Below are 12,194 nucleotides of genomic sequence, written 5' to 3' on the forward strand. Positions count from 1 at the left end.
GTCCTCTTCATTATAGGGGACTGGAATGAAAAGGTAAGAAGTCAAGAGCTACCTGGACTAACAGGCAAATTTGGCCTTGGAGTACAGAATGAAGCAGGGGAAAAGCCAATAGAGTTCTGCCAAGAAAATGCACTGGTCATAGCAAACACCCTCTTCCAACAACACAAGAGAAGACTCTACACACGGACATCACCAGATGGTCAACACCGAAATCAGATTGATTATATTCTTTTTAGCCAAAGATGGAGAAGCTCTATACAGTCAACAAAAACAAGACTGGGAGCTGACTGTGGCTCAGATCATGATCTCCTTATTGCCAAATTCAAACTTAAGTTGAAGAAAGTAGGCAAAACCACTAGACCATTCAGGTATGACCTAAATCAAATCCCTAATGATTATACAGTGGAAGTGAGAAATAGATTTAAGGGACTAGATCTGATAGACAGAGTGCCTGATGAAGTATTGATGGAGGTTCATGACATTGTACAGGAGACAGGGAGCAACACCATCCACAAGAAAAATAAATGCAAAAAAGAAAAATGGCTGTCTCAGGAGACCTTACAAATAGCTGTGAAAAGAAGAGAAGCCAGAAACAAAGGAGAAAAGGAAAGATATACCCATTTGAATGCAGAGTTCCAAAGAAGAGCAGGGAGAGAAAAAAAGCCTTCCTCAGTGATCAATGCAAAGAAATCGAGGAAAACAATAGAATGGGAAAGACTAATGATCTCTTCAAGAAAATTAGACATACCAAGGGAACATTTCATGCAAAGACAGGCTTAATAAAGGACAGAAATGGTATAGACCTAAAAGAAGCAGAAGATATTAACAAGAGGTGTTAAGAATACACAGAAGAACTGTACAAAAAAGATCTTCATGACTCAAATAATCACGATGGTGTGATCACTCACTTAGAGCCAGACATCCTGGAATGTGAAGTCAAGTGGGCCTTAGGAAGCATCACTATGAACAAAGGTATTAGAGGTGATGGAATTCCAGTTGAGCTATTCCAGATCCTAAAAGATGATACTGTGAAAGTGCTGCACTCAATATGCCAGCTAATTTGGAAAACTCAGCAGTGGCCATAGATCTGGAAAAGGTCAGTTTTCACTCTAGTTCCTAAAAGGCAATGCCAAAGAATGCTGAAACTACTGCGCAATTGCACTCATCTCACACACTAGCAAAGTAATGCTCAAAATTCTCCAAGCCAGGCTTCAACAGTATGGGAACCGTGAACTTCCAGATGTTTAAGCTGGATTTAGAAAAGGCAGAGGAACCAGAGATCAAATTGCCAACATCCATTGGATCATCAAAAGAGCAAGGGAGTTCCAGAAAAAAATATATATTTCTGCTTTATTTACTATGCCAAAACCTCTGACTGTGTGGATCACAATAAATTGCGGAAAATTCTGAAAGAGATGGAAATACCAAACCACCTGACCTGCCTCTTGAGAAATCAGTATGCAGGTCAGGAAGCAACAGTTACGATTGGACATGGAACAACAGACTCGTTCCAAATAGGAAAAGGAGTATGTCAAGGCTGTGTATTGTCCCCCTGCTTATTTAATTTATATGCAGAGCTCATCATGAGAAACGCTGGGCTGGATGAAGCAGAAACTGATCCAAGGAATCAAAATTGCCGGGAGAAATATCAATAACCCCAGATATGCAAATGACTCCACCCTTATGGCAGAAATTGAAGAAGAACTAAAGAGCCTCTTGATGAAAGTGAAAGAGGAGAGTGAAAAAGTTGGCTTAAAGCTCAACATTCAGAAAACGAAGATCGTGGCATCTGGTCCCATCACTTCATGGCAAATAGATGGCAAAACAATAGAAACAGTGTCAGACTTTATTTTTGGGGGCTCCAAAATCACTGCAGACACTTGCTCCTTAGAAGGAAAGTTATGACCAACCTAGATAGCATTTTGAAAAGCAGAGACATTACTTTCCAACAAAGGTCCGTCTAGTCAAGGCTTTGGTTTTTCCAGTAGTCATTTGCAGATGTAAGAGTTGGACATAAAGAAAGCTGAGCACCGAGGAATTGATGCTTTTGAACTGGGATGTTGAAGAAGAGTCTTGAGAGTCCTTTGGACTACAAGGAGATCCAACCAGTCCATCCTTAAGGAAATCAGTCCTTAATGTTCATTGGAAGGACTGATGTTGAAGCTGAAACTCTAATACTTTGGCCACCTGATACGAAGAGCTGACTCATTTGAAAAGACCCTGATGCTGGGAAAGATTGAAGGTGAGAGGAGAAGGGGACAACAGAGGATGAGATGGTTGGATGGCATCACTGACTCAATGTACATGAGTTTGAGTAATCTGCGGGAGTTGGTGATGGATAGGGAGGTCTGGCGTGCTGCAGTCCATGGGGCTGCAAAGAGTCGGACACGCCTGAGCGGCTGTACTGAACTGAAGTGATTTTTAATATGTTTGTTTTGTTTTGTTAACTCCCTTGCAATGCCAATATGATTTATCTATTAAATATTAAAGCAAAATATTACCTTATTAAATAATACATTCTTGTATTCCCAGGTCAAATGCTTTAGCAAGTTATTGCCCAATTATTGAAGCTCTAACTCTAATCAGATAACTAAAGATTATTGATTGTATACAAGTTTTCATTCATCTTCATTTAATTAAAAAAGTCTGAATTTCCAGTCAGTGTAGAAGGTTTTTTGACAAAGCAGTGGCATATATGACTGAATTTGCAAAACAAAATCTAAAATAAAGTTTATGTTACTGATTTATCACTGGGTGTCCATATTGGAATTTTGGCACTTTAGGTGAATTTGAAATATTCATATGCTGAATTTTTAAATTGCTGTGATGGGAACAATTTTGTCAAACAATTTGACTCATGGATAGTTGAGTTCTACACAATAGGTGGCTGTAATTGGGGCAGTTATTAAGGATCTTCTATGCTTGAGTTAAGGAAAGAGAAAACGGATCCATTTAGAGGAGCACCATTGTTTTCCAGTCACTAAGTCATACTTGCGTGTGTGCTATCTTGCTTCAGTCATGTCTGACTCGTTGGACCCCTATGGACTGTAGCCACCCGGGCTCCTCTGTCCATAGCATTCTCCAGGAAAGAATATTGGAGTGGGTTGTCATTCCCCTCTCCAGGGAAAGTTTCCCAACCCAGGCATTGAACCCATGTCTGTTACATCTCCTGCACCGACAGGCGAGTTCTTTACTACCAGCGCCACCGGGAAAGCTGCTAAGTCAGAAATCAACATAAAGGAATAAACGATACGTGTCATGAAGTAGACAAAATTTCCCTTGATTTGCCTTGTACTTCCTGTTGATTCTTGGTTAAGGAAATCATCGATAATCCTCAAATGGTATATTACAGTTTAACATTGGTTTATAGAAGAGGAAAATGAAACACCTCCAACATTAACAATAAATTCAACCCATAGTACACAAATTCTCTAATGGAAGAATTTGAGGTTTTAAGGTATCACTGAGGCAGGACATTTGAAGAAAGAAGCATTTGCTTAACTTTCCTTCGATTAAATGTCACAGCTTATTGACCCTTTCAGTTGTTTTGAGTTCCTGGCCAAATTATCATTAGGAAGAATCCTGTAAAATAGCATATGGCTTAAAATTTCTGGACTATTGAATTTTTCCTTTCTCAGTACAGCTGTTATTCTTCTATTCATGTCTTTTTATTTTATTATATAAAAAAATCTCTGCACAGTCTGTGAAGATGTGAGCATAACCTAGGCACAAATAAATAGAAGAGGCAACTATAGTTGGTTTAGGTCTTGATAGGAAGAAATCATCTTCTTATCAGGACCTTACCCAAAGAAATCTCTTAGGAATTCTTATCCACTTGAACTGGAAAAGCATGAGTTATTTTATATATGAATGAGGTTATTCTGTTTGGATCTTAGAGATCTGATAATTCCAGCAATTTAGGGTCAATGGTCAAGAAGGTCTTAGAAGTTACAAGATGATCAAGTTCAATTACGCTTTGTGTCACTGAAGCTCTGCGGTAGGCTAGGATGGGGAGAAGTGGAGTATTAAGCAAATTACATCACTGCCTGCAGGCATCAGGAGGTAGCCATAGTGTCGGTTAGGGGACTGTTTTCAGAGAAAGTGTCTCTGAGGGATCAGGGTAAGCAAGTAAATGGACTAGTGTGTGTGTGTGTGTGCAGGCTAAGTCACTTCAGTAGTGTCTGACTCTGCGATATTGTGGACTGTAGCCTGCCAGGCTCTTCTGTCTATGGGATTCTCCAGGCAAGAATATTAGAGTGGATTGCCATTCCCTCCTCCAGGGAATCTTCCTGTTTAAGCCACAAATGAATGAGTTCCTGAATGTAAGTCCAAGCCCATTTGTTCAACAACAGAATAAGGCCAACAACGAATACCTTATAGTTCCCATACCTCAGGACAAGCCCTATTCTAGTATCTAGGGTTTTAGTCTAGGTTCCTTCTTAAAACATTATTTGAAACAACAAGGATCTACTGCATAGCAACTGTCTTGTAATAACCTATAATGGAAAAAAATCTGAAAAAAATACACACACTGTGCATGCATGCTCAGTTGTGTCCAACTCTTTACAACCCCATGGACCATGCCAGGCTCTGTTGTCCACGGAATTTTCCAAACAATAATACTGGAGTAGGTTGCCTTTTCCTACTTGAGGGGACTCTTCATTACCCAGGGATAAAACCCATGTTTCCTGTGACTTCTACATTGGCAGGAGGATTCTTTACCATTGCACCACCTGGGAAGGTCACGCACACACACACACACACACATACATATGAAAGAATCATTTTGCTCTACACATAAAGCTAACACAGCATTATAAATCAGCTGTACTTCAATTGAAAAAAATTATTTGAACACATTAAAAGCTAGGCTAGAAGCTGGTTATGTAATAGTAAACAGGATATAGTTCCTTCCTTTCAAAATTTACACTTTACTGGAATGTACTGACAAGAATATAGACAATAAAAATATAGAGTATTAAGAGTACCAATTGGGAAAGTTATGTACTGTGAGGATGGTGTGAATAAGATCAGATTAAGACCTGATGGAGTTGGAGAGATCAGAAGGGATTCCTAAATAGACTGAAGTCTAAGCTAAGTCCTAAAGAATGGGCAGGAGCATCAAGTCTAACGCATGAGTCAGTTTTGTTGAATAAGCAGAAAGTGCCACTTCCAGATGCAGGGGTTCAGAATTAACCTCCCCAAAATGTGTCACTTTTGCATAAAGGTTATTTTGAGCTAAAAGAAGTCAAGATGCTTCAGCTTCAAGAAAAACCATTGCCCTCCCTTAACTACATAGAAGAATTTAAATTGGGAATTTTTCCCAGAAAGAAGTTACTTACCTAAAGTGACCCCATCTATACAACAAGGCAAGCATCTGCTTACCAAATATTTACTTTTCTTATTGACCTATAATGACCCTTCTGTTCTTGGAAGCCCTGTACCCCCATTCCTTTCCTTAACTCTGAATGGCATGTATATTTCATTTAACTTCTCTGTCTCTGAACCTCTCATGTATGTGGCAATTCTGACACTGTCACGTATGTGGAATTCCTGCACATATGAAGTGAATTTCATTTTCTCCTGTTAGTCTATCTCATGTCAATTTAATTCTTAGACTAGTCTGAAAAATCTAGAAGCATAGAGGAAACCTTTTTCCTCCTTAACACAAACCAATACATTATAAGACAGTCATTTAAAACGTGTGGCCTTTCATTTGTGGAACTACCCAGTGCTAGGGCACATGACTTGATGAACTGAATATGAATTCTTGTCCTGAATATATTTGCTTCCTTGGTCAAATTCTCCTGTGCTGAGCACAGCCTGAGACCTAGATTGGCCTCAAGGTGACGAAAAATTAGAGTAGAGGAGATAGCAGAGGAAAGGAGGAGCTCAAAGCTTAAAATTATGGCTCTTGAAAATTGAAATATGAGAGAAAATCAGCCTGATTTGAATGAAACATTTCTAGAATTGTCCTCTCAGACCATGACAGCCTGAGAGTCCCTACCTCGATGAGCTGCACAGAAGGTACCTGCAGAGATACACTCCACACATTTAAGCATTTGCCAAGAAAGAAATTGGACTCACTAGGCATGAGCTTCCTGGAGTGACTCTACATGTCATTTTACCCGTTAAGATTGTGTAACATGGTTTCACAACAGCAAATCAAAGTAAGGCTGCTGACGTTCCTACAGTTACAATAGAAGTGAAATAGCTTAATTAGTAAAACATTAACTGGCAGGATTCCTATAAGTAAAAACGTACATATTTAAGGCAGCTTATTGTAACATTTATACCATTTATTTTATAATATACTAATTCGAATGTAAAAGTAAATGTAAATTGCCAGAAATTAACATGCAATGTGTAGAAAAGTCCTTTTATCCTCTGCAACTGTAGCATTTGGCAGATTCAGGAATAAATAATCTTTTGTGGCAAGGGTATGCCTTATCAAACATATGCAGATCAGCACTAATTAATGCTAATTAAGGTTTCCTGTCTATCTAGTTGGAAAAACGTCCAAATGTTATGAAATCCAGTTAGTATGCCTATTACGCTAATTGTTTTATATGGGGTGGTTCTTAATTAAAATATGTAAATTGACCTTAATTGCTATATACTAATGGGGGTTCATGTTATCTCACTAAAAGTGACAAGATGGTGAGGAGGGGTACTTAAATGACTAATTCTGATAAATCCTTAACTAAATGACCTTTACTCAAAATTAATTTTAATTGGAAGTTGGCTAAAGAAACATTTTTCTTCTTTGTTTCATTTTAGTTTTTTGTAATGTAAGAATGTTCCTCTTCTTTGTTAATACAGCTTTAGAAGCAGTTATGGATTGTTAATTACACTTAACAAGCAAGTTAATTTGACTGTTTACTGTTTATAGTTATCAGGAAGTTATTGATATCCTCATTTCAGTTTTGGGAAAAATTGGTTCTTATTGAATGTAAATTTATAGTTAGAATCATATAGGTAAGTCAACCTAGTTTGTTAGAATGTGTTTTAAAGTGTGATGAGTCAGTGGTGCTAATATATACTCTAGCTGATTCATATTGAAATTACTGTTTAGAAAAAAAAAATTTCTTTGCAAACATTAACTCTTATTTGAGTTAAAATCTCACTAATGATACTTAGATTAAATAGACTGAAATAATATTTTGACATTTTACTTGATGTATTTTTATTTATTATTTAATTGCAAACAAATTAAAATGTATATGCCACAAACCAGTGTAAATGAATTTATGTATTTTTTCCACCGTCCTAACCTTTCAATTATAGGAAGTAATTTAAATAAAGCTAACAAATATTATATTTTACTTTTTCATTAAGTAGTTTATGTTCAGCTGTAATTTAAAATATATTAAAAATGTGAGACAGGACTTGGTAGAATGCTGTCATATGGAAATGAGCATAGAATGAAGATAACAGTTTTTCTTTGCAGAAACGAGACCCAATATCTTTACTCTTTCAACAGGATATAGTGACAAATGTTTCACCCAGAATCATCCGGGGGACCACCTCTGGCCCCATGTACGGCCCTGGACAAAGCTCTTTCCTGAATATTGAGCTCATCAGTGAAAAAACGGCTGCATATTGGTGTCAAAGTGTCACTGAACTAAAAGCCGACTTTCCAGACAATGTAAGTGTGATTTAACGCCTAAAACAAAAGAATTGGCGTAAGTTGGTGAATGTTTATTTAAACATCCAATTCGTAGGCTTATAAATATTAATGTGTATAATATATTTTATTAAAGAATCTGCCAGTTGCTTTGCTGATGCATAGAAAGATAAAAAAGAAAGAAATGCTAAAGAACTCATAAAAATCCACACAATGTAAGGCTTTGTTATAAATGGGTGCCATGTAGATGAAAGAAGTATCAATATAAGCAGGAGGAAGAGAAATGAAATACTCATTTTATTGAGTTGGTTTTCACTGTATGTGGCTAGTATTTATGAAGGTGATGACCTTAGGAAGAAATTGCAGACTGTAAATCATTTTAAATATAAAGCTGGAGCAGATGCAGAATTTCTTATGTAGTTTATATTTTTCAGTGGGAAATAACTTACCAAATATTTTAACACCTTTATTCTGAATGAGCAAACTAGTTTTTATAAAACCTTTTTTTCCTTCTAAAGTACTATATACAAATATTACAGTCAAATCAGGCTTATAGATAGTATTTTGCTTCTTTGTGGATTTTTATATATTGCCTGTGGTTTTTTTTTAGTCCACAGTATTTTTCTCTTCAATATTGGTTAGGATTGTCCTTAATGTCATTCATTCATTCTCCTCCTTGTCCCCTAGCCCCTTTCACTGTGCACACACATGCACCCACACACACATTTCTCTCTGTTTCTCTCTCAATGAGCTATTGGTGAATTGATGTTGAGGTTTGGGGCAATGTTTGCATTGTAAAAAGATTTTTCTGCGATGATCTTTTAGAGATAAATGAGAAGACTTCAAATATTCTAATAATAATAATAATAAATAATTTAAAATCCAATGAAATACATGGATGTTTGCCCACAAATTGATAAATCAGAAAATTTTACAAAGGGACTTCAGCTAGCACACATTTGCCTAGCTCATCAGGTTTATTTTTCTGTTTTAGAAAGCTCTAATTGTTTCCAAATTCTCTCTTATCTTAAAACATAATCACGTAAGATACAATTTAGCTTCTTCAGTTCAACCCTTCAGATATGAAAGAAACTATATAAAGGCCGCATGAAATCAACAGCTTCTGCTTATTAGGAATTTTTTAATTTTGGAGCTTGATGTTACAATTATCAGTTTGAGCATTATACAATCAACTCTAGTAACAATTTTGTTGGACTATATGTATTTTAAAGAATCCATATGATTTGGAAACCTCTTCTCATACTGCCAAGGACAAAAGTGGTCAACCATAAAAATAATTATTAATATATTTTAAAACATAGTCTACAGTTTTATAAAATAAAATAATAATGGTAATAAGTAAGTGTGTGTGCATGCTTAGTTGGTTCAGTCATGTTTGACTCTTTGTGACACTATGACCCTATGTAAGAATGAGCCCTTACATGATAATCGCTCTGTACTAGATATGGTTATAAATACTTTATATATTTTAATACTCATTTGATTTTCTAATACCTTTATAAGATAGGTAGTACTATTCCTCCCATTTCACAGATGAGGAAACTGAGGCATGTGGCATTAGGTAGCATGCTTAAGGCTCACAGCTGTTATATGGTGATGCCAAAATTTGAGCTTGAAATTTGACTTTAGCATCCATGCCTTTTCTAGTAATAGTGTTCGATAGTATACTTGCTTATATGCAATATCATTTCAGGTCCTCTTGAAAGCTCAATATTACTTATTTAATGCAAAATAAGAATAGTATGAAATATTCCTTCAATAGTATTTAGATGAGTCAATGTAATTTAAAAAAAAACCCTTTTCTGGACAATAACTCCTATTAATAACTTGTCTTAAAGCTCATCTGATACTTTCTACCCTCTCTTGAGCAGGAATAAGATGTTATAATAATGGCCTCTAACAAAGTTAAGACAAAACCCTTGTTTTGTGATTCTACAGTCAAGTAGAAAGACTTGAACGCATTTAAATGTTCTTTTCAATTTCCCTGGAAACAATTTTCTTCTCCTATAATGCTGCTTCTTCTGAGAAAACAATACATGCTTTTCTTGTTTCTAATTCTTTCACCATTTAGATTTCACTCATTATTCTTTTTCTGTATTCTTAGAACTAATTTCTAACATTTTTACTCCCCATATTAAAGTTAACATTTTAAATACAATTAAAATGGCATTCCCATTTGAACTCATAGAAATAATGCGTGTGCACCTAGATATTGCCATGCTGAGAGTAGAATATCCCCCACTGTTTTAGAATTACTCTGATGCCAAACCCAATGAGCTGCATGAAAGAAGGTGACCCTTCATTTTCCAAGTTTAATTATCACTCTCACTGGAGTTTTCCCACATCATTCTCAAGTGCGTGGCTGCCACCTTTAATGACAGGGATTGGATAATCCAACCCATTGTGGCAGCTTCTAACCAAGGGCTAACTTTTTTGAAAAAGAAATTGTGTTGGGAGGCTTATAGGTCAGCTAACACTGTAACCAGCATCTCTATTTCCAAAGACAGTAGGCACCAGTTAACCATGGACTAGAGGAGACAGCAGGAAGAACATCTTCAATATAAAGATGAAATGTCTTGTAAGGGGGCTTGTTTCTTAACTGTCACAGAATTATACCAAAGCCTACACTTATATGGGCTTCCCCGGTGGCACAGTGGTAAAGAATCCATCTGCCAATGCAGGAAACACAAGAGACATGGGTTTGATCCCTGGGTCAAAAAGATCCCCTGTACTAGGAAATGGCAACCCACTCTGGTATTCTTTCCTGGAAAATTCCATGGACAGGGGAGCCTGGCAGGCTGTAGTCCATGAGGTCACAAAGAGTTAGGCATGACTGAGCAAGTGATCACCCACACCCACAAACACACCCACACACACCCACACATACACATACACACACACATACTAGACTTCTTCTTGGCTTTCAAGGTTTCCTTTTATTTATCTGTGAGTTAAATTTGGCACACTGATAATTGTATCAATCAATCTATTACAAAGGGTTTTTTTTTTTTTCCCTAAGCTGAGATTTTTGCAATGCTTATTATGAAATGTATAATTAAGGCTTACAGAAATCAATTTTAAGTGAATCCTTTCATTCTTACTACGAAAACCTTAGAAATCATATATTTTAGGCTTACAAAAAATTTTACCAACAAATACCTGCTGCATTTTGTCTGAAGGCACTGAATTAGGAAGCAAAGACTGACATTTTCTATCGTTTGTGGCAGTTAGAGTGAGAGTTAGGCAAAAGGTAAGGATTTATCACTGAGTCGGCTAGTGAAGGTAGAAAAGGGAATGATGCCTTGGTTAGAGAAATTAGTAAAGGAAGAACAATGGTATGTAATACTTCTGTTATAAGATATGTCATTTCTACTGAAGCCCTTTCTCAGTTTATGACTGAAAGAGCAGCACTGCACACACTATGTTCAAAATGACTCAAGTTGCTCTTTGTCAGCGTTTTGAAGATGCATTCCTGATTAGTAGCCTCTAAATACAGAGTTCTTAAGTTTGTGTGGATGCCATGACCTCTGTAGGTACCCTGGTGAAACCTAAAAGCCCATTTCAGAATACAATTTTGAGTGCATAAAACAAAATTTGCAAGGTAATAAAATATTCCCATTATATTAAAATGAAATTCTTGAATTATTTTTAAAAATATTAGTAATATATAGTACTCTTTAGTAAGAGACTAAAAATACAATCTAATGGCAGAGCTAATACCTACTGCAGTCTCGATGTAATGGTGACTTCAAGTGACACCTTGAGCTATCTGCAGCAACTCTACAACTCAACAGGATTCTATGTGGTTTCCTTTGGTGCAAAGTCACAGGTATTGATAGTGTTACACTGGTTTGTTGCTTCATGATAGAGGAAATGATACATTTGAATGCGAGTCTCAGGAAAATAAAGATCTAAATTTTTTTCCATCCAAGTTCATGAATTTACTATTTTCTATCAAGAGTTCTAAGAACTTCAGATTAAGAACGTCTGTCTTGCATTTCCTAATTCTATTGCCTATTAGGATCTCCAGGAGAGAGTGTTCATTGCAGCACTGTTTACAACAACCAGTACATGGAAGCAACCTAAGTGTCCATCGACAGATGAATGGATAAAGACAATATAGTACATATTTACCATGGAATATTACTCAGCCCTAAAAAAGAGTGAGTTTGAGTCAGTTGTAGTCAGGTGGATGAATCTGGAGCCTGTTATGCAGGGTGAAGTCAGTCAGAAAGAGAAAAACAAATATTGCATATTAATTCGTATTTATGGAAACTAGAATATTAGCAGTGATGGACCTATTTGCAGGGAAGAAATGGAAATGTAGACACAGAGAATGGACTCGTGGACTCAGTGGGGAAAGGAGAGGGAAGGATGAACTTAGAAAGTAGCATTCACATATATACACTGTGCTGTGCTCTGCTTAGTTGCTCAGTCATGTTCAACTCTTTGCGACCTTTTGGACTCTGGCCAGCTAGGCTCATCTGTCCACAGGGATTCTCCAGGCAAGAATACTGGAGTGAGTTGGGTTGGGGACATGGGAGAG

General features: G+C 36.7%; 1 protein-coding gene across 1 annotated transcript in view; it reads left to right on the top strand.

The window, feature by feature from the left end:
* The window catches only part of DPYD (dihydropyrimidine dehydrogenase), a 934,615-nt gene that overhangs the window by 514,698 nt on the left and 407,723 nt on the right, over positions 1 to 12,194 (top strand). The window contains exon 14 of the mRNA XM_052637354.1: positions 7,484 to 7,648. Within this exon, the coding sequence (XP_052493314.1) occupies positions 7,484 to 7,648 (165 nt within the window). The remainder of the gene's footprint in view (positions 1 to 7,483; positions 7,649 to 12,194) is intronic.

This window comes from Budorcas taxicolor, chromosome 3 (assembly GCF_023091745.1).
Source record: "Budorcas taxicolor isolate Tak-1 chromosome 3, Takin1.1, whole genome shotgun sequence".
In the NCBI taxonomy this organism is placed as follows: Eukaryota; Metazoa; Chordata; class Mammalia; order Artiodactyla; family Bovidae; genus Budorcas; species Budorcas taxicolor.